The sequence below is a fragment of the Camelus dromedarius genome, chromosome 7 (assembly GCF_036321535.1).
Source record: "Camelus dromedarius isolate mCamDro1 chromosome 7, mCamDro1.pat, whole genome shotgun sequence".
NCBI lineage: Eukaryota > Metazoa > Chordata > Mammalia > Artiodactyla > Camelidae > Camelus > Camelus dromedarius.
This window is the reverse complement of record NC_087442.1, coordinates 74,512,610-74,537,247: the sequence shown is the minus strand read 5'-3', so window position 1 is coordinate 74,537,247 and position 24,638 is coordinate 74,512,610. Positions and strand designations below refer to the sequence as shown.

Below are 24,638 nucleotides of genomic sequence, written 5' to 3'. Positions count from 1 at the left end.
ATATAGAATCATTACATATGTATATGCATAATACACACCCCATTAACATCACTGGACAGATCTTCCAGACAGAAAATTAATAAGGCAAGAGAGAAACTAAATGATACAATAGAACAGTTGGACTTGATTGATATTTTCAGAACATTACATCTCTCCAAAATAGAATACACATTCTTTTCAAGTGTACATGGAACATTTTCTAGGACAGATCATGTACTCGGGCACAAAAGGAGTCTCAACAAATTTAAGAAGATAGAAATTATTTCAAGCATCTTTTCTGGCCACAATGCCATGAAACTAGAAATCAACCACAAAAAAACAAAGGAGAAAAAATGACAGCATGGATATTAAACATCCTACTAAAAAAATCAATGGGTCAATGATGAAATCAAAGAAGAAATTAAAAAATACTTTGAGACAAATGACAATGAAAATACAATCACACAAAATCTATGGGATGCAGTAAAAGCAGTCCTAAGAGGGAAGTTCACAGTGATACAGGCCTTCCTCAAAAAAGAACAATCTCAAATAAACAATCTAACCTACTAGCTAGAAGAACTAGAAAAAGAAGAGCAAACAAAATCAAAAGTCAACAAAAGGAAGGAAATAATAAAGATCAGGGAGGAAATAAGTGAAATAGAGATTAAAAAAAACAATAGGAAAAAAATCAATCAAACCAAGAGCTGTTTTTTTGAAAGAGTAAACAAAATTGACAAACCTCTGGCCAGGCTCACCAAGAAGAAAAGAGAGAGGACACAAATAAACAATAAGAAATGAAAATAGAGAAATAACAACCAACACCACAGAAATACAAAAAAACAAAACAAAACATGAGAATACTATGAACAACTATATAGCAATAAATTGGACAACTTAGAAGAAATGGACAAGTTTCTAGAAACATACAGTCTATCAAAACTGAATCAAGAAATAGATCATTTGAACAGACCAATCACTGGAAGTAAAATAGAATCAGCAATAAAAACCTCCCTGCAAACAAAAGTCCAGGACCAGACGGCTTCCCTGGGGAATTTATCAAAAATACAAAGAAGAACTCACCAATTCTTCTCAAACTCTTCCAAAAAATTGAAGAGGAGGGAATGCTCCCAAACTCATTCTATGAAGGCACCATCAGTCTGATACCAAAGCCAGATAAAGACACTACTGAAAAAGAAAACTATAGGCCAATATCGTTGATGAATACAGATGCAAAATTCCTCAACAAAGTATTAAGCAAACAGAATCCAACAACACATAAAACACATTATATACCACAATCAAGTTGGGTTTAACCCAGGGACACAAGGATAATTCAATATGCACAAATCAATCAATGTAATACATCGCATCAACAAGAGAAAGGACAAAAATCACACAATCATCTCAAGAGATGCAGAAAAAGCATTTGATAAAATTCAACACCCATTTATGAAAAAAAAACCCTCTAACTAAAGTGGGTATAGAGGGAACATATCTCAACATAATAAAAGCTATTTATGACAAACCTACAGCCAGCATAATACTCAATGGTAAAAAGCTGAAAGCCTTCCCCCTAAAATCTGAAACAAGACAAGGATGCACTTTCACCACTTCTATTCAATATAGTATTGCAAGTCCTAGCCATAGCAATTTGACAAGAAAAAGAAATAAAAGGGATCCAAGTTGGAAGAGAAGAGGTAAAACAGTCACTATATGTGGATGACATGATACAGAAAACCCTACAGGCTCCAAACAAAAACTACCAGAACTGACAAAAGAACTTGGCAAGGTAGCAGGACACAAGACTCACAACAGAAAACAGTGGCATGTCTTTACACTAACAATGAAGTATCAGAAAAGGAAAATAAAGAAATAATCCCTTTTAAAATTGCATCCAAAAAATTAAAATACTTAGGAATAAACTTGACCAAGGAAATGAAAGACTTATACATGGAGAACTATAGAACACTGATTAAGGAAATTAAAAATGACTTAAAGAAATGGAAAGATATCCCATGTTCTTGGATTGGAAGAACTAATATTGTTAAAATAGTCACACTACCCAAAGTAATCTACACATTTAATGTGATCCCTATCAAATTACCCAGGGCATGTTTTACAGAACTAGAACAAATAATTCTAAAATTTATATGGATTCACAAAAGGCCCAGAGTTGCCAAAGCAATATTGAAGAAAAAGAATGAAGCTGGAGGAATAACCCTCCCAGACCTCAGACAATATTATAGAGCTACAGTAATCAAAACAGCATGGTATTGGTACAAAAACAGACATATGGATCAATGGAACACAACAGAGAGCCCAGAAATAAACCCACAAACTTTTGGTCAACTAATCTTTGACAAAGGAGGCAAGACTATACAATGGAGAAAAGACAGTCTCTTTAGCAAATGGTGGGGAAAACTGGACAGCTGCATGTAAATTAATGAAGTTAGAACACTCCCTCATACCATACATAAAAATAAACTCAAAATGGTTTAAAGACTTAAATATTAGACAAGATACTATAAACCTCTTAGAAGAAAACATAGGCAAAACATTATCTGACATAAATCTCTGCAATGTTCTCCTAGGGCAGTCTACCCAGGCAATAGAAATAAAAGCAAAAATCAACAAATGGGACTTAATTGAGCTTATAAGCCTTTGCACAGCAAAGGAAACCATAAGCAAAACAAACAGACAACGAACAGAATGGGAAAAAAATATTTGCAAAAGATGAGACTGACAAGGGCTTAATTTCCAGAATATATAAACAGCTTATAGAATTTAGTAAGAAAAAAACAAACCACCCAATTCAAAAATGGGCAGAAGATCCAAAGAAGCAGTTCTCCAGTGAAGACATACAAACAGTCAATAGGCACATGAAAAAATGCTCAATATTGCTAATTATCAGAGAAACGCAAATCAAAACTACAATGAGATACCACCTCACACCAGTCAGAATGGCCATGATTCAAAGTCCACAAATGATAAATGCTGGAGAGAGTATGGAGAAAAGGGAACCCTCCTACACTGTTGGTGGGAATGTAGTTTGGTGCAGCCATTGTGGAAAACAGTATGGAGATTCCTCAAAAGATTAAAAATAGACTCACCATATGATCCAGCAATCCCACTTCTGGGCATATATCCAGAGGGAACTTTAATTCAAAAAGGTACATGCACCCCAATGTTCACAGCAGTACTATTTACAATAGCCAAGACATGGAAACAACCTAAATGTCCATTGACAGATGACTGGATAAAGAAGCTGTGGTATAAATATTGTATAAATATTGTATAAAAATTGTATAAATATATACAACGGAATACTGCTCAGCCATAAAAAATAAATGCCATTTACAGCAACATGGATGGACCAAAGGATTGTCATTCTAAGTGAAGTAAGCCAGAAAAAGAAAGACAAATACCATATGATATCACTTACATGTGGAATCTTTTTTGAAAAAAAGACAAACAAACTTATTACAAAACAGAAACAGACTCACAGACAGAGAAAACAAACATGGTTACCAGGTGGGGAATGGGGTGGGAAGGGATAAACTGGGAGTTCAAGATTTGCATATACTAATATATACATAAAATAGATAAATAACAAGTTTATACTGTATAGCACAGGGAACTATATTCAATATCTTGTAGTAACCTATGCTGAAAAAGATTATGAAAAACCAATATATGTATGTTCATGTATGGCTGAAGCATTATGTGTTTAAGAGAGTAAAATCCATGGCTTTTCCTTTCTGTTTGGATTTGACTATGTGATTCAAATATGTACCATTCCTTTAATAAGTTTAAATATGGTTGTTGGAGTTTGTGCTCATGAACTTTCTGGCTGTTGTTAAGCAATTTCATAAACTTTATTTTTAGTTATGAAAATGCTCATATAACTGCATATGGTGAAAAATATTAAATATTATAAAAGTTGCCACATTGCTTTACAGTTTCCTCTACTTAATAATTTAAAATACACACAACTACATCAAATACACTAAGATGTGAGTTTCACCCAAATTCATACAAATTTTGATTTCAAGAAGGGCAAACTAAAAGGAGACTTAGAGATATCCCACAGAGCTGACTTTTTGTTTCTTAAAGAAGGTAAAAACAGACAGAACACTAAGTAAGTGAAATATTAACAAAAGAGACTATTATAAATCATATTTGGAAAAATTCATAAGAAGTGACTTCACCTAATCATAAAAATACAATCCAATAGATAGGTCTATTCAGTATTGTATAATTTAACTGTTCCAGGAGTAAACAAGTAAGGTTGGAAAGAGAATCCATAAAATAACTATATAGTACACCATTATAAAAGTAAAAAAATCTATCTTATTACATCAGGCTATAAAATGGCTGAATGTTTCTCCCCCTCAGTGCATTGTCTTAAATTTAAAAAAAAAAAAATCAAGAATCAGTGCAATTGCATCATATTTACAATGTGTTTTATTCACAGCTTAAACTTACATTGATGTCACAATAAGTACTAAGTAGAAAACATGTTATATGAGAGCTCTCATACAAAGAATTCTAAAGTAAGTGTCTCCTTTTACCTATATCTTTGTATAATTTCTTCTTTTTGACTTTGAGTGGAAACTATGAAAATGACATCATACCATATTGCATTACATGTCAAAACAAAGATTATCCTGGGTAGGACTGTCTCAATTCTCTGAGCTCTTTAAAAGCAGAGTTATCACAAGCTGCTTGCAGTAAAAGAGCAAAGATATTCAAAGCATAAGAACTGAATGGATTATTGCTGGCTTGAAGATGGAGATGGCCTCTAGAAGCTTAGAGTGATTGCCTACTGACAGTCAGCAAGTAAACAGAGATCTCAGTCACAAGGAACTGGATTTTGCCAACAATATGAATGAGCTTGGAAGTAGATTATTTCTCAAATCATCCAGATGAGAACTCAGCCTGGCCAAAACCTTGAGTCCAGCCTTGTGGATGCCCTGAGCAGAGAACCTAACCACACTGAGGTCCTGACCTACAGAACTATAAGCTGATAAACAGCTGTTATTTTACTTAATTTTTTTTCAGCTTTATAACTAATTGTATTAAATTTTTTTTAAATGAGTTACTTCGATATACAATATTATATGTTTCAGTTGTACAACATAGTGACTGACAATTTTTAAAGGTTATGTTCCATTTATAGTTATGATAAAATATTGGCTATATTCCCTTTGTTGTACTTATATCCCTGTAGCTTATTTATTTAATACATTGTAGTCTGTACCTCTTAGCCCACCACCCCTGTCTTGCCTCTCCCTCTCCCTCACTGGTAACCACTAGTTTGTTCGCCTGTGAGTCTGCTCCTCTTTTGTTATATTCACTAATTTGTCTTATTTTTTAGATTCTACACATAAGCAGTATCATACAGTATTTGTCTTTCTCTGTCTGACTCATTTCACGTAGCATGATGTCCTCCAAGTCCATCCATGTTGCTGCAAATGGCAAATTTTCATTCTTTTTTATGGCTCAGTAGTGTTCTATTGTATGTATATATACTTCTCTATCCATTCATCTGTTGATGGACACAGGCTGTTTACAAGTAATGGCAATTGTAAGTAATGCTGCTACGAACACTGGGATACAACTATTTTTTTATCTTTTTGAATTCGTGTTTCTGGGTTTTCCTTTTTTTTTTTTCTTTTGGCTATATACCCAGGAGTGGAATTGCTGGGTCATGTGGTAGTTCTATTTTTAGTTTTTTGAGAAATCTCCATATCCTTTTCCATAGTGGCTGTGCCAATTTACATTCCCATCAACAGCATACAAGGGTTCCCTTTTCTCCATATGCTCACTAACATTTGTTATTTGTAGACTTTTTCATGATAGCCATTCTGATAGGTGTGAGGTGATTGTTTTGGCTATTTGAGGTCTTTTGTGCTTCCATAAAATTTTAGAATTATTTGTTTTTAGTTGCAGTTTTGATTTGCATTTTCCTGATTAGCGATGTTAAGCATCTTTTCATGTGCCTGTTGGCCATTTGCATTTCCTCTTTGGAAAAAAAAATGTCCATTCAGTTCTTCCGCCCATTTTCTAATCAGGTTGTTTGTTTTCCTGATGTTGAGTTGTTAGAGCTGTTTATATATTTTAGATATCGGTCATATCATTTGCAAATATTTCCTCCCATTCAGCAGGCTGTCTTTTTATATTGTTGATTGTTTCCTTTGCTGTGTGGAAGCTTTTAAGTTTAATTAGGTCCAGTTTGTTTATTTTTGCTTTTATTCCTTTGCTTTAGGAGACAGATCCAAAAAATATTGCTATGATTTATGTCAAAGAGTGTTCCGCCTCTGCTTTCTTCTGGAAGTTTTACGTTTTCTGATACTACATTTAGGTCCTTAATCCACTTTTAGTTTAGTTTTGAATATGGTGTTAGAAAATATTCTGATTACATTCTTTTACATGTAGCTGTCCGGTTTTCTCAATACCACTTATTGAAGAGACTGTCTTTTTTTCCACTGGATACTCTTGCCTCTTTTTGTCATAGATTAATTGACCAGAAGTTTGTGGGTTTATATCTGGGCTCTCTATTCTGTTCCACTGATATGTCTGTTTTGATTATTGTAGCTTTGTTAGTGTAGTCTGAAGTTAAGGAGCATGACTTCTCCAGTTCTTTTCTTCTTTCTCAAGACTGTTTTGGCTATTTGAGGCCTTTTGTGTTTCCGTAAAAATTTTAGAATTATTTGTGTTTTAGTTGTGTATAAAGTGTCCTTGGTGTTTTGACAGGGATTGCATTGAATATGTAGATTGCCTGGGTAGCATGGTCATTTTACAGTATTTATTCTTCCAATCCATGAAATGGTATATATTTCCATCTAATTTTGGATTTTGTTTGTTCTTTTTCTAGTTTCGATAGGTTGGGTTTTTCCTTGTTTTCTGAGGTAGGCTTGTATTGCTATAAAGTTCCCTTTTAGGACTGCTTTTGCTGCACCCCATAGATTTGGGGTCATTGTTTTTGTTTTCATTTGTCTCTAGGTATTTTTAAATTTCCTTTGATTTCTTCAGTGATCCATTGGCTGTTTATAGTAGCATATTATTTAGCCTCCATGTGTTTGTGGTTTTTTGCAGTTTTTCTTCTTGTAGTTGATTTCTGGTCTCACAGCATGGTGGGAAAAGATGATTGACATAATTTTAGTTTTCTTAAATTTACTGAGGCTTTTTTTGAGGCCCAGCATGTGATCTATCCTGGAAAATGTTCCATGTCACTTGAAAAGAATGTGTATTCTGCGGCTTTTGGATGGAATGTTCTATATCAAACAATTAGTTCCATCTAGTCTAATGTATCATTTAAGGCTCGTGTTTTCTTATTGATTTTCTCTCTGGATGATATGCCCATTAATGTAAGTGGGGTGTCCAGGATACCCCAGGGTAAACAGATGTTATTTTAAGTCAGTAAGTTTGTAGTAATTTTTTACAATAGAAAACTAATATAACAGCTAAGTACAAATTCTGAAAAGACTTTCTTAAGACAAGTCACCAGTATTCATTCCAATTTGTTGTTTTCAACATTTATAGGGATAGTGGTTATTTACATTTTTATAGTCACAGACCTACTTATCATTGTTAAAAATTAGAAATACAACTCAAACCATTCTTAGTCCTTCAGTTTCAGGGACTGAAACCAGCTTTGACTTCTAAAAGTTACAGTGCCTTTTGGGGCATCAGCCTTAATCCACTTTTCATGTTTGCTTGCTTGATTCATGAGCCCTGAAACACAAAATTGCATAAAGTTATATCTTTATTGACACGAACAATATTTGACTACATAGATCTTAACAATACATCTCTAAAACTGCAAAACACTTTGGAAAAGCAAATATCTTAGCAAAGACAGTCTGATTTGGAAAAGAGTTGCAGAGGTTATCTGGGCTTGTTCTTTCCTTTCATTACCTCAGAACAACTCTGAAAGGGAAGCTTTTTTTTTTTTTTTTTTTTTTTTGTATTCAGGTTTTAAAAAATATTTAGGTACAACTGACAAAATAACACACGTATTTAAAGTATGTAATGTATTAAGTTTTGACACTTAAGTAAAAGTCTGTAAAACTCTCTCTTCAATCAAGATAATGAATATATGCATCACTCGTAAAAGTCTCCTTGTGCCCCTCTGTAATCTTTCCCTCCTGCCCCTCCCCTCCTGTCACCTCTACACCCCCACCCCCAATCCCTCAACAATTACTCAACTACTCGGTATCACTATGGATTAATTGAATTTTTAAAATTTTAACAAATGGAATCATAGAGTATGTACAGTATGTTGTATTTTAAAAAAAACAATCTAGGTTCTGTCACTCAGCATAATTATTTGAGGTTCATTCACACTATAGCATGTATCAGATAGCTTCCTTCCACACATGCTGATTAGTAATTTGTTGAACGGTCATGGGCACGCTGTGTACCTCCTATCTCTCTGGAACTCTCTCTTGTGAACTCTAGCATCCCTGATCTCCTCCACTTGATGAGTCTGTTGGATTCTGCCTGTGTTACCCCTTCCTGCCCCACAACCTGGAAACACTCTCAAGGTGACAGGCTATGGCAATCATAGAGCTCACCTGGTCCGCTTCCCATCTCTAAGTCTTCTAGCTGTTTATTTTTTTTTTCTTTCAATCAAGGTAATTAAGGTGTTACACCTCTCCGGAGTTCCACGGCAGTTCTGTACTTAAGAAACCAGTCAAATCTGAACTGAGGAGAGTTGTGAATACACTTTCTCAACTCATAATATATATTTTCTTTGCTGAATCCAAGCACACAAGTCAGGAAGCAACACTCTTCTTTTCTACAGTTTTTCTTTTTGTTACTACTGTATGATGCTCCTAGCTGCTGAAAATGTGCTTTGTACCATTCAATCTGTGTCAAGTGCTTCCTCGATACAAATTCTTCTTTGAATTCTTGCTTTTCCCCTTTAATCTGAGCCATAATCTTGTCTATGTCTTCACTGTGTCTTTCCCAGAACACAGCTACGTATTCAATGACTTCCTTTGGAAGTTTTTCTTCTACTTTTCTTGCTATATTTTCAGTATCATCAAACCCCATTTCTTATTAAACTGGTTACGATCTCTCTCATTCCAACTGGTAAATCCCTGTGTTGGAAGCTTCTCTTTTTCCTTGAACTCTTGATCATCAAAAGGTTCAACTTTGTCAGTTTAACTCTGTTCATCTTTTTGTGCCTCTGCTGCATGTAACAGGTCAAGATTTCAAGGTATATACACCCAATAGTTTTCCTATATACAGAATTTCTTTTTCTAATAATTAAACATAGAGTAAAGAACGAGAAATTCTAAATATTGGTTGTGGTAACTTTATTATTTTTTTTATACCTTTTGGCATCAATAATAAAGCATCAGTAATAGTAAGGTTTTCCCAAATATCCAAGATCTTTTCCTTAATGTATTATTTGTCACCCAATCATGAGTTTCTTTCTTAGGAAAAGATAAACGAATCTACCTACTTCCTTCTGCAGTGGTAGAGACCATGCATAGTGCTACTGCTACTAGCAAAATGAACACACAAGTGATATTTAGCTTAGAGACAATACTCAAAAGCAAGATGGTTTATAAAGTTCCATTTAGGTTGCTTGAAAATAGCTTTATCTTGCCAATAAGTAATTTACTGAAAGCTCTGTACTTTGGGCTGAAATCTGTGGAGACTCTTACTATAATTTGTAAAGTTTATAAATTCCTTCTTACAAAAATTTTTGCAACACAGTTTGGAACTTGAGGTTGCAGAAACCTTGTTCCTTATTTAATTTCCTTTGTCAATGAAAATCAGACGGTATTCTTTTGACCAAGAAATGGAAAATAATTACCCTATCCCCATGTGGCTTGGCTTTCATTAAATGAGAGAAAAGTTTCTTCTCGGGACATGTTTTTAAAGTCTAGCATTTGCTCTCTAAATCTGCCATGTCCAAATCTACTCAAATATATAAATATCTAAGTTTGATTGATTAATTGATTTCTAAATACCTAGTTGAGAAGCATTAGTCATTATTTAACCTAAAATGCATCTGATCTAATCTGCACTAGCTGCACATAAAGACAGGGCTCCAAGGAGTAATTTGCAGAATTTCAGTCTCTTGTTTAAAAATAGACTTAAGCTTCTTGGCTAAGGTGAACTTCTCTGCTCCCCCATCCAATTACTCCCTACTCCAAACCCTATAACAGACTTTGTTTATTTACATTTAGTTCAGAGAGATAATTCTGGTGCTGCCTTATTAGGAACAGATTAAACTTCAGTGCATCACAGTTGGAGGATTCCCTCTTTTACATTATAAACATTACTGGCCACCCACCATGGGAAGTAATTTAGGGAGGGTCAAAACATATTTTAAAAATGCTAATACCCTCAAAAAGTTTACCTATGGCTAGGAAAATAAATTATACACTTATGCAATAATATAAAAATAATTACTCTGCAATCTTATTATATTTAATACACACATTTCACAAACAAAACCTCTAACACAACATACAATCCCATAACCAAATATTTTAATGTTGTCAACATTCTTTAACTGTTTATAATCTTCCCTTGACAAAAACGCAATGCAGGACATCTTAATAACACATTTTTACTGAGAAGAAAGTATTTTTGAGGTAGTTTTAATGCTGCCCATCATATTTTCTCTCAGTTACCTGGAAAAATGACAAAGTCAACAGTACATTAGGTTTAGAGCAAGTGTACAATTAGCTTTGTCCAAGAAATATTCTTAGACTCTTTCTTCCTCAAATCTTTCATGTCTAATCCCATCCACTGTATTTTTCACATCAGATATTGTACTTTCCATTTCTAGAAATTCAATTTTGGTCTTTTTTATATCTTCCATGTCTTAACTTTATTCCAATATGTGGAATTCAGTTATAGTAACTATTTTATTTTTCTTCTCTGCTAATTCTAACATCTGGGTCTGTTCTGGCTGGGTTTCAACTGATATTCTCTTCATTATGGGTCATGTTTTCTTGCCTCTTTGCATGTCTGATAATCTTTCACTGGATGCCAGACATTGTGAATTTTATTTTGTGGAGTGCTGTGTATTTTTGTATTTCTGTAAATCTTGAGCTTTGTTCAGGGACGTAGTTATTTGGAAACAATTTCAGCCTTTCATCTCTCGCTTTCATGATCTGTTAGGTAGTTCTGGAGGAATGCTCAGTCTAGGGCTAAGTGTTTCCAACTACTAAGTGCTCTATTCAGTGCTCCATGATTATGATATTTTCCAGTCTGGCAGGTGGTATAGGTATTATTCCTGGACCTGTGTGAGCCCTAGGGTCTATTCTCTCTGGTACTTTATTCTATAAACTCCAGCTGTCTTGGTCTCTGTGGACTCTCCTCATGGTCTCCTCAACTCAAGGGTCTGCTGGGCTCTACATTAGTTCCCTTTCCATGTACAGCAGCCTGAAGACTCTCAAATCAGTAAGTAGGGACTCATTTTGCTTGTTTCCCATCTCTCAGTGACCACTTTCTTTTATTGACTGATGTATAGTGTCTCAGAAACTGAGTTTTTTTCCCATGTATTTTGTCTATTTAAAAATGTCTATTATTGTTGGTTTAAGTAGAAGAGTAAATCAGTCCTCTCTACTCCACTTCTAGCCTGGAAGTTTTCTCTCATCTTTCTCTCTTTCTTCCTTTCCCCACCTTTTTTCCCTCTCCCTCCTTTCATCATGCTCTCTCCCTCTCTTTTTAACTTCTTAGTGTGAAATAATTAAAGTCTTACAAGAAATTGCAAAAGTACTAAAAAGAGGTCCTGTGAACCCATTACCCAGTTCCCATAATTTTGACATCTTATAATTACCCATAGTGCATTATCAGGAATAGGTAATTGGTTGGCAAAGTACAATTAATTAGACTATAGACTTAACTCAGATTTCACCAATTTTTACATACACTCACTTTAAAAAATGTTTTGTGTATACTTTTTTTTTTAAATGTGAAAAATTTTATTACAGTTTTAAGATTAGCAACAACCCTTGGGGAAGTAGAGTGAGCATCCCATTGAAATCATAGACCCAAGAGCGTAGGAATGTATAAGGTCACAGTACGTCATTTCTATAATTTTTTTTTACTTTTTTAAAACATTTTTTATTGATTTATAATCATTTTATGTGTATACTTTTATGACATTTTATCACATGTATAGATTCACTTAACCATCATTATAATCAAAATACAGAACTGTTCAGGAAGTTCCTTGTGACATCCCTTTATAGTCTTTTCTTCCCTCTGTTTTCTTAACTTCTGGCAACAACTTTTCTGTTCTCCATTTCCATAATTATATTAATTCAAGAATGTTATATAAATATAATCATATAGTAGACAGTATTTGAGACTGGCTTTTTTCACTCAGCATAATGTCCTGAAGTTCTATCCAGGTTGTATTAATAGGTAGTTCCTTTTTTATTGTTGAATAGTACTCTGCTGTATGGACATATCACAGTTTGTATGACCATTTACTGGTAGGATAGTTTAGTCATTTCCAGTTTTTAGTTATTACAAATAAAGCTATGAATACTTGTATACAGGTTTTAATGTGAATATTAAGTTTCATTTCTCCAAGATAAGTGCCCAAGAATGTAATCATTGGGGCATATGGTAGTTTTCGTGTTTTAGTTTTTCTTAAACAAAATGCCAAACTTAATTCGAGACTGGCTATACTACTATACTATTTCACATTACCAACAGCAATGCAAGAGAGATCAAATCTCTCCACATCCTTCCCAGCATTTGATATTTCAGCATTTTTTATTTTAGCCATTCTAATAGGTATGTAGTAGCATCTAATTCTGCATTTAATTTGTACTTCACCAGTGGCTACTGATGTTGAACATGTTTTTGTGTTTTAACTTGTCATCCTATATATATTTTATGGGTGTACTATTTCTTAAATTGTATATAATTACACTTTTATGTGTACAAATTTTTTTTTCTTCATTACTGTTAAGAGTTTGCATAAGGTAAGATTTGACAGTGGTTCATTATTTCTTGAATAACCAAAAGAAATACAAACAAACAAATCCCTCCCTCCCCAGGCATCACAAACAGAATTCATGTGCTCTAAGACTGGGGCCTGCACTTTGATTTCTAGTCTAGGGGTCAGTAAGTTACAGCCCACAGAACAAATCTGGCCTGAGGCCTGGTTTTATGACCTAAGAGCTCAGAATGAGTTCTATATTTTTAAAGGGTTATAAAAAACAAAAACAAAAACTAAAAAGAATATACAACAGAAACCATATGTGCCTGCAAAGTCTAACATTTACTATCTGGCCTTACAGATAAAGTTTGCAGATTAACAGAAACAAAATATGATCTTCCTTTTTTTTTTTTTTTTTTTTCTGAATAAGCCTTAACAAAGTTGATGTCTCTCTACAATACTCCTAGAATCTTATACTTTTAACAAAACGGAGAAACAAAAATACCATAAAAGCACAAATGACCTGAAGGCAGTTCCTAAATTAATTTCCTGTCAAAAGTATTTTTAAGCATACAGCTATAAGCCTATAGCATTCTTCATCCTGCTACCAAATTTTTCATGTTGTCCTGAAGCATATCTACATGACAATTTCATGTGCTATAAGCTTAGAAAAAATTAAAACTTCAGTGTGTTCTAAAAAAAGTTATTTCTATGAGTCATATCAAAAAACTAGATTGTTTCTCCTTTAGAAAGAAGAAAAAAACTATCTCTAGATCAAAAAAGTGGCATCCTGTGGGCCTAGACTCATTGCAATCTCTTTTCCAACCTATAATCCAGTTTTCTAATATAAATCACAGTACCATTAAATGTATAACTCTCCAGCCTACAAAGAAGCCAAGAACTCCCTTCTGACTTGGTGGTTTATTTTGATCCCAAATGGATGTATTTTTACCATGCCTTCCATTTCCAGTTTGACTAAAACAAAGTGAACCCATTTTCCCTACCATGCAGACAATGACAAACAACAATCTGTGGCTGGCAACGTACTTTATCTCTAATACTTTTTAATCATCAAAGTTGGGGAGCTTTTAAGACAAAAGGACTTTGTACCACATGCATTTGGGGGCTTAGAAAATGGCTTGATACACAACAGTGAGGTTTCATATGTAAGTTGATGAACCCAGTCTAAAACCTGACAGAGAAGTTAGCTTCTTCCTAAAAATATCTTACCTAAGCCATTCACTACCTGTCCAATTTGTCATAGATGGGTAGAGCACAAAACTTAGAATCAAGGATCTCTTAAGGATTAGAGAATGCACCCTAAAGAAAGAATACACAGTGTGCACAACTCTTTAGTAGGTAAATGTTTTAGCCTAAGAGAGTTACAGGCTTTCCTTTGACCTCAGAATAGCAAGTAAAATATTCGTAAATCACTTTAAGAATTATACAACATGAAGTTATTTATCAGTGACAGCAACAGCAAGGGAAACCATAGAACAAGAAATCAAATAAAATTACAGGGCTGACATCAAACCCTGTGGGGAGCCAGAGCCCTAGGGACTAAATTTTACTGGCATGGCTTCTTGCAGAAATCATGCTACAGATACAATCCAGATCTCTTAGTGGTGAGGATATTTCTGTTTCAATGTTTCATAGGCTCTGTAAAGAAGGCCCAGAAGAGCTGAGCTCAGCTGCCTATAATAACAACTCACGTATAAAGCTGCTCATTACTTCCCAAATTGGATTCCAGATTGGAAATCCCCACAGAAAAAGCAATCTGCTCTGGTTTTCTAGGCCTCTTAAATTATTCCATCCACTTGATAACTAAGGTCTGTGGCCTTTCTGAGCACCAAACAGTTTTAGAGTCAATATGAAATATGAAAGTCTCTTTAAACCCAGTAACTTGTTCATACAGCTCTCTCCAAAAGAGACTGCTGCCTTATCTCATATGTAAGACATAACAATATGTACATAAAAATAATAAAATAGGCTAAGGAGCTTCATAATCATCAATAAGGTAGGCACGCATCTTCCTCACAGTATCCATTTATAGGCTTAATTTAAGATTTTATAGAATTTTTATATAATAAACATTTATAGATAATAAAAAAATTTATTGCTAAAAAATCCTAACCATTATGTGAGTCTTCAGCGATTAACAATCTTTTTGCTGGTGGAAGGTCTTGCCTCGATGTTAATGGCTGCTGACTGATGAGGGGGGTGATTGCAGAAGGCTGGGGTGGCTGTGGCAATTTCTTAAAATAAGACAACACTAATGTTTGCTGCATTGACTGACTCTTCCCTTCACAGGGAGCACTTTGGAGCATTCAATGATATTTGATAGTATTTTACCCACAATAGAAATTCTTTCAAAACTGGAGCCAATCCTCTTAAACTCTGCCACTGCTTTATCAAATAAAATTCTGTACTACTCTAAATCCTTTGTTGTGATTTCAACAGTCTTCATAGCATCTTCATCAGAAGTAGATTCTATCTCAAGAACCACTTTCTTTGCTCACCCGTAAGAAGCACCACCTCCCCCATTAAAGCTTTATCATGAGATTGCAGTAATTCACTCACATCTTCCAGCTCCAGTTCTAATTCTAGTTCTCTTGCTATTTCTACCACATATGCAGTTCCTCCACTGAAGTCTTGAACCCCTCAAAGTCATCCATGAGGTTTGGACTCAACTTCTTCCAACCTCCTGTTAATGCTGATTTTCTGACCTCTTCCCATGAATCACAAATGTCCTTAATGACATCTAGAATGGTGAATCCTTTACAGAAGGCTTTCAACCAACTTTGCTCAGATTCATCAGGAAGATCACTATCTACGGCAGCTAGAGCCTTATGAAACTTATTTCTTAAATAATGAGACTTGAGAGTTGAAATTACTCTTTGATCCATGGGCTGCAGCAGGCTTGAAAAGAACATTGATCTCATTGCACATTTCCATCAGACATCTTGGGTAATGTGCAATGTCAATGACCAGTGATATTCAGAAAGGAATATTTTTTTTTTCTTTCTGAGCAGTAGGTAGCAACAGTGGCCTTACAATATTCAGTAAACTATGCTGTACAGATTTGCTGTCATCCAGACTTTGCCATTCCATTTACAGAGCACAGAGTAGACTGAGCATAATTCTGAAGGGCCCTAGGATTTTCATAATGGTAAATGAAGACTGGCTTCAACTTTAAGTCCCCAGAGCATTAGCCCCTAAAAAGACAGTCATTCAGTCCTTTGAAGCCAGGCACTGATTTCACCTCTCTATCTATGGAAGTCCAAGATGGCACCTTTGTACAATATAAAGCTGTTTCTTCTACACTGAAAATCTGTTGTTTAGTGTAGCCACCTTCTTTAAATTATCTTAGCAAGATCTTCTGGATAACTTGCTGTAGCTTCTACATCAGCTCTTGCTGCTTCATCTTGCATTTTTTATAACATGGAGATGGCTTCTTTCCTTAAACCTTCTTAAACCAAAGTCTGCTAGCCTCAAATTTTTCTTTAGCAGCTTCTTCATCCCTCTTCCGAATTGAAGAGAGTTAGGGCCTTGCTCTGAATTAGGTTTTTGCTTAAGGGAATGCCACGGTTGACTTGATCTTCTATCCAAACCACTAAAATTTTTTCCATATCAGCAATAAGGTTGTTTCACTTTTTTATCATTCATGAGCTCACTGGAGTAGCACTTCTAATTTCCTTAACTTTTCCTTTGCATTTACAATCTGACAAACTGGTGCAAGAGGCCTACTTCTTGTCCTATCTTGGCTTCAACATGCCTTCCTCACTAAGCTTAATCATTTCTAGCTTTTGATTTAAAGTGAGAAATGTGTGACTCTTTCCTTTACTTGAACACTTGGAGGCCATTGTAGGATTATTAATTGGCCTAATTTCAATATTGTTGTGTCACAGGGACTAGGGAGGCCTCAGGACCGAGAGAGAGAGATGGGGAAATGGCCAGTCGGTGGAGCAGTCAGAAGACACAGAACATTTAAAGATTAAATGTTACATGGATGTAGTTCGTGGTGCCATAGAACAACTGCAGTAGTAACATCAACAATCATGGATCACAGATCACCAAAACAAATATAGTAACAATAATAATAATAATAATAAAGTTTAAACTATTACAAGAATTACCAAAACGAGACAGAGACGCAAAATGAACAAATGCTGTTGGAAAAATGGCACCCATAGACATGCTCCATGCAGGGTTGTCACAAACCTTCAAATTGTGAAAAACATACTATCTGCAAATAGCAATAAAGCAAAGTGCAATAAAATGAGGTATACCTATATCTATTTCTTCAATCAAAATTTATTGAAGGCTTGGTTATTTATTTTAAGATAGATCACTGGAGCCCAGGCCACTGAAGTCTTTCGCCTGAATTACTGCAGTAACCTGCTAATTATAATTAACTTTTCCTTCACCCACTATTGTCATTTTCAATCTTTCCCCACTCAAAATTCAGAGATCTTTCTAATACACAGATACGATCATGTGAACCCCAGATTAAAACCTTGCAATGCATTTAGTATAAAAGCCAAATCAACCCTGACTGGCTTGATCTGATACAATCTAACCCCACTCAAACTTTCCAAACTCCGTTTATGCCACTCTGTCCCTTAAACTCTCTGTACTCTAGCTATTTTGGACTAGTCTCACTCCCTCAAACTCATTATGCTGGTCTAATTTAGATGAGCCACCTCCATGCTCTCACAGTACCTTTACATACCTTTACTATAACATTTATTCCACTTTATTGTATTCACTGGTTTGTCTGTCTTGCTTCACTAGGATGTAAGCTCCTCAGATGTCAGGGAGACCATACTTTATTATATTATCTTATCTCCTAGTTTCTAGCAGTGCCTGACTCAATAAATATTTGTTGTGTGACTGACCAAATAAAGAAAAATAGAGAAGACAGGAGGAGGAGCTAGGCTAGGAAAAGATGGTATTTGTTTTTAAATAATTTGTTTGAGTTGGTACTCCTTTAGTTGGAATGGAAATGGGCAAGAACTTAATAGATTAGGCCTACAGATACTGATTTTATCCAATGGCAGGACTAGCAGGTGTTCTTAGATAATCTGATGAAGTCTTTTTTTAAATGGCTGAAATGATGAGAATAGAATTTTAAAACTGAACTAAAACTAAACCTAAATTTCATAAAGGCATTCGATTCTATGAATAAAAGAATGAAAAATGACAACTTAGTATAAGAATTCAAACATTCTTAACATACATGAAATAATTTGACTACACTATCATTCAGAGCATTATTAAACAAATTTGCTTATTACTTTATATTACTAGGGCCAAAACAGGTAACTACTGGGTTCCTTATCAGTTTCAAGAGATTAGATCACAAGAAGTTGATTCTTACCACATTTAATACACTTAAATTTTCATCAAATTTTCTCTATGTAACTAAAAGTCTGCCCATTAGGCACTGAGTAAGATCTTAGATCTGGAAGTGTATAGGTGCTATTTTTATTACTGCTATGGTTTCTGTTAATATTCTGCTTTTAACAGACTGCTTTCTTAAATTTGATAAACTATAAAATGAATATTTAAAACTGAAATTTGATCTTACGAAGAAGCCCCACTACCACCATCTCTACCACCACTACCACACACACTTTCTTTTTTCTAGACAGTATCTCATGGGTAAGCCTCAATGTCCTTCTCAATGCCATTCTGTGTAAGATTTAAAGGAAAATTTCACCAGCATTAAGTCTTTTTTTAAAAACTATATACATGTATTATCCATACCATAAATATTTCTTAATAATAGTATCAGCCATCAATGCAGCCAGAGGTAATATGAAAAAATGTGCAAAGCTTTCCACATTTCTGGAATTGAGAATTTGTTGTACTAAAAGATCAAGTTTATAATGTGCACAATACCAAACCAAATTCATACAAAGCTAACTTTATATCTAGCACTATATATATTTATAGTTGGCCCTTGAACAACATGAACAGTGCAAATCCACTATAATAGATTTTTTTCAATAAATATATACTACAATACTACATGATCCACAGTTGGTTGAATCTGCAAATGTGGAACCACAAATATGGAAGAGTGACTGTAAAGTTACAGACGGAATTTCGACTGTACTGTGGTGGGGGGCCAATATCCCTAACTCCCGCATTGTTCAAGGGTCAATTGTAGTTGATTTTTAAGTTCAAGAATTAGAAAGCAGCTGTGCCATAAATTTTTTTTTAATGATTAAAAATTTTTAGATTATAGTAAAAAACATTAAATTTTACCATTTTAACTATTTTTATGCTTACAGTTAGTAGTGTCAAGTATACTCACACTGTTGTGCAACAGATCTCCAGAACCTTTCATCTTGCAAAACTAAAACTTTACACCCACTGAACAACTCCCAATTTTCCTCTCCCCCTACTTTGTTTCTTTAGATACCTGGTATAAATGCAATTATACATTATTTGTCTTTTTGTGATTGGCTTATTATAGTTAGCATACTGTCCTCAAGGAGCATCCATGCTTAGCATGTGATAGGATTTCCTCCCTTTTTAAGGCTGAAGAGTATTCCATTGTATGTATATATAGCACATTTCATTTATGCATTCATCCATCAATAAACATTTGGGTTGCTTCTACCTCTTGGCTACTGTGAAAAATGCTGCTATAAAAATGAGTGTGCAAATAAATATCACTTTGATAGGAAAGTTTTAAAAAATCAATTTTATCCGGTGACAGGACTAGTGAGCATTTCAAACTAAATGTATGCCATTGCGTTTATGACAAGCAACTGGAAGAAAAATGAGACAGTGGAAAGGAATAAAAGACTAAACCTGCAATTAAGCATAGCATATTTCTATTTATATACAGACAATGACCATTCATCTTACATAGCAAAATGCAGCCTCCTTACCAGTAATTATTACACCATCATCTTTATGAGCTTCATCCATTTCTTCAACACGGAATTCTGGGTTCACATCAATTTCTTTCCCTGATAACTGTAAATAAGCTTGAAGAGAAGATGCAACCTTGACAAGAATGGAGCCTGTGATAAATTTAAAGGAGAACTTATTAACGCAAAGAAATACAAAGTAGCAGAGCCTATCACAAAAATGACTGAAAGGGTAGCATTGCTCCTGATACACTATCTTTACTCATCCGTATATTTTATTTAAACAATAGTACCTTTTCCTTACTTTCAGGTGGTCAACATTCCCTTATTCCCAAGGCATCCACAGCATCTTCTGACAAGAGTATGAGTCATTAGGACATCATGAACTACTACTTCTTCTTTTGCCAATAGCCCTAGTCAGCTCATCCAATACTAGAAAAGTGAATGGTTTAATACACATGCAGCTTGTAGACAGAATTTATCATTAACTGAGCATTCACTAAGAGTCAGACACCTTTACTGGATTATCTCTTTTAATTTCCCTCTCAACTTTATTATGTATTACTATAATCTTGATTTTACAGATAAGAACTTGTTCAAATTTCCACTGGAGCTACTGCTGGAATCTAGATCCATTTCAATGACAACAAACCCATGCCCTTAAGCACTGTGGTATTTCACACACTGCTACCTCACTGTATTACAGGACTTGTGACCTCAATGATTGTTGTAACACAGCTAGAACCCTGAGCGCTTGTACTTTCAGTAGTACCTGGTGTGTAGGGGAGTAGAGAGATAACAATAATTAAAAAAGGGAATATTTAAATTTTAACTAATGCTTCATTGTAATGGATTACAGACTTTTGGGTACCTGAAGCAAGACACTCAACTTTATATCCACTACTATTTTGTATTAATCCAATTTCTAAAGGAAGAAATAGAAAAAACTACTCTGTTAATAAAGAATCATTTTTCAAAACATTATGTGGATTGCAGTGCAAACCTACCAGCACCCTGTTTCAGAAGTTTTTTCTATTTCTCATATATCAAATAATATAGAAGCCCTTTCCATAAAACATTAACCCCATCTCTATGGATGAAGATGGTCATGATGACACCCACTGTGAATGGTGTAAAGATTCCTTTCAGAATGTGTTTATTTATGGGTCACTGTATGCCTTCTAGTTTGGTTAACATCAGCTTAAATTTTCCTAAGTAATCCCATATCGTCTCAGCTTTCCGAATGGGAGCTGAAAATTTGAAGTTAAGACTCATGAACTGTCACATTTACTCCACAAAAAGGGCCAAATGAAACATATCACTACAACTGGTTTATCCCATTTAAAAAACTAATAGCTTTTCAGGGTTTAAATGTAAACTAGTAACAGAAGTTGCCCATAAAAACAGATATGAGGGCTTTAGGAACACACAAAACAAAAAACAAACCGGGAGAATTTCGGGATGAATAGAAGACACATATTTCTCTACCAAACATACTTCAAAAATTAGAAAATAATAGATTTTAAAAACTTTTCCTAGGACTTAATATCTCTAAACATATCAAATGTAACAATTTTCTGAACACTTCTGTTCTTGAATGAATAAAGGGATCTTAAAACTGTGAGAAGTTTTTAAATGTTAAGTAATGCAAATAGTTCTATCCCTATCTCTCCACATCCTTAAAAAACAAAAACCATCACTACCAAACCTTCATTATTGTTTGTGAACGAAGAAGTCTCCTGAGTTGAAAGCTTTCCCCAATGTCCCATCTTAAACAGTATTTCTTTAGAAAGGAGAGCTCCTGCTATGTTTTCAACTTCTTTTCACTTCAAAAACTGCTTCATGGTTATTGACATCAATATCATTTTTTAAAAATTAAAAACTGAACTAATACAACAGCATCACTTATTGAAGGTATACTATATTAAGATAAGTAGTTTTATCAGGACAAATTTTAAGTGGAAAAGTCATTACTCAGATGCAGGTCTGACTCTCAAGCCCATATACAGCCTTTCTGAATGAAATAATAAGGTCACTATGTTACCTTTCATATCAATAGAGAAAACAAGCATCGTAACATTCTTTTTCACATAGCAAAATGGCCATAGGGGCTGAAATGACAACCTAAGAGACTCAAGTGGCTGGCTCTTAAACTCTACAGCAACATAGTGGCAGAGTTGGAAAGAATTACAGATGTCTTTACTATTAAGCAACAGAATCCTGAATAACTTTCCATTATTCTAAAGTTACTATTGCCAAGGGTTTTGAGAATTAAGAGACCTGAATTAAGACAGAAATCTTTGTTTTCAGTTATCCTTAATCTCCTGCCAGTAACATGGTCCCAATAGGGGAACACACAAAATTGTAATTCCAATCAAATTTTGCCACATCATATGCAATTTCAATAATTTACCAGAATAACATTCTAAATAATAGTTAAAAATACTTTACGTGGATAAAGATTAACAATGTTTTTTGTTTGTTTTGTTTTACTTTTTTGCCCATCCACACAATGCAGGAAATAATTTTCATGTAAGAGCTGCTATTTAAAACTTTATTTTTACTCTGTTACTAGTTACATTAAATGTAGTAATGGTTTATGTTCTTTTTTTCCCCTTGGGTCTTCATAATACAAGAATGCAATTATATGACTTTTTTGGTATTTATGAAATACCCTGAATAGTACTGAATACTTCAATAGTATTATTGAAGCTGTTAGAAATTTAGCGAGAACATATTATCCTATTTTAAAGGAAAAAATAGTATGATCCTGAGAAATTCTATTTCAGACATAAAACTAAACTGGAAAAACCAAACACTAACATTAAAAAACTCCAAAGTAAAAGTCAGTCAATAAATTACAACATTAAGTTTGTACTACAAAGGGAAAGATAGTCTTCATGGCCATCTGTTCCAAAAGATTCAAAGATCTTTGGTCTAGAAGGCTAGTATTCCCCCCCTTTAAATCAGGTTCTATCAGAGAAAAATTTTATGGAAATCACTATCAGCGCAGATAAGACAATTTGACCATCTGTTTCTTGAATGTTACATAAAGCCTTCTTTATACCAAATGTCAAAATAAAACATCCCAGTTGGCTAACCTTTATGGGATTTCAATTCCACTTTCTCCAGCTGGCTGACATAAACATCTATGGCACCCTGATGAGTTGAAGCATTTAGACATCCAGAAGACGAACCTAGGAGGAGGGAAGAACCATAAACATAACCACTCTTATTTGAGAAACTGGAACTATCAACTTGAAATAAAAGGCTGTACTTCAGCATTAGGATAAGGAGCTAAGAGTTCTGCAAGGTTTTATATTTTCCTTATAACTATACCGTATTTGCTTTAAAATGAAAACAAAATCAGAAATCTAGAAATCTACATCTAGATAATAAGAAAATCCCTGTCTATAGTAACCTCCATAACTCATCTCTAAACATGTTTACTCTAAAACCTAGTATGTAGGAAGGACATAATGAAAGCAATGACAGCCAAGACCATTAAGCATTATTGATATATTTAGTTTATGATTAGCTTTTAATATTTACTAAAGAATTCTATCTCACGTACAGTCATATATAAGTAGCAGCTAAGTTAACAAAAATCAAAACTTATTTTCTTTTAGCAAATTTGCTAGTACTAAAAAGTACTGTTAATAGTGAAAGATTAGATAAGGTTTTGTTGCATTTTGTAGAGGGACTGAAATAGGGGGGGAAAGGAATGACTTGAAAAGTGGGTGAAACTTGTTTATATTTAAATATTTCATTTCAAGTTTCTGGAATTGAACAGATATCTTTAAGTCAGGGGAAGAAAATTATAACTAAGATGGTCCTGATTTGATACTCAAATCTCCCTATGTCATCATTGACCCCAGTTTTCAATCAGCCAACATTTCAAGTTCAAGGGAAAGATGACAGTTAGAAAAAGATGAGAACAATGTTGGAGAGTCAGTGCTAAGTAGCGTCTCTTTTTTTCCTCCTCTCCCGCACAACAGAACCTTTAGTTAAATATTCTATCTGACTGTCCTGAGAACACCAAGTCATATTTTTTAGAGAGGGCTCGTAAAAAGCATATTTTATCAGGAGGTCTTGTTACTTCAAAGTAGAAACAAAGTAGGGAGCGTGGTGAAAATAGCGCCAAAAATTATATCATACATTTTATAATATGTAGAGAAAAAACATTTGTATACTCATAAAGGAGCCAACATTTTTCTTTAAAATAAATTTTAAATGACTCTAAACAAAAATTTGAGAATTAAACTGTTTAAAATGTGACTTCAAGACAACTTATAATAATTTAGTTCTAATCTATACTCAAAATGCCCATTATCAGACCCAGTATATTTAATTTTTAAGTGTCACAAGTGAACACTGAAGCTGTAAAGTTAAGCCACAAGAGATAAATGACATAAAATAGCTGGACAAAGATAAAAATTTCTCTCCTCAGGTACCAAGAGAAACGCCTTTTAAAACCTCTTAGTGCATCCTAAAGAAGCCAGGTTAAAATATATTATGCTTAAAAAAAAAAAAAAAAAGCATGACCTACAATGTGTATATTAACCCAGGGTGAACAAAGTAAAATATTTGAAACAATACTTTAATTTCTTACTTTCTCTGGGGGAAAAACTCCAGAAGATTAAAAAAATTTTTTTTATTGAAGTATGGTTGATTTACAATGCTGTGTTAGTTTCTGGTGTACAGCATAGTGATTCAATTACACACATTTATATATTCTTCCTCATATTCTTTTTCATTGTAGGTTATTACAAGCTATTGAATACAACTCCCTGTGCTAAACAGTAGGACCTTGTTTATCTATTTTGTATATAGTAGTTTGTATC

The 24,638-nt window shown here is 34.2% G+C and overlaps 1 protein-coding gene across 2 annotated transcripts in view; it reads right to left on the bottom strand.

The window, feature by feature from the left end:
• FAM185A (family with sequence similarity 185 member A) overlaps nt 1–24,638 on the bottom strand; it is a 130,547-nt gene that overhangs the window by 73,949 nt on the left and 31,960 nt on the right. The window contains exons 6-8 of one of the 2 annotated variants that reach the window (XM_031454739.2): nt 22,896–22,991; nt 19,813–19,947; nt 4,426–7,716 (exon numbers count right to left, since the gene is read on the bottom strand). In XM_031454739.2, the coding sequence (XP_031310599.1) occupies nt 7,604–7,716; nt 19,813–19,947; nt 22,896–22,991 (344 nt within the window). In that variant the 3' untranslated portion in view covers nt 4,426–7,603. Of the gene's footprint in view, nt 1–4,425; nt 7,717–19,812; nt 19,948–22,895; nt 22,992–24,638 lie in introns of those variants that run through there. The other variant, XM_031454738.2, reaches the window with a different exon arrangement.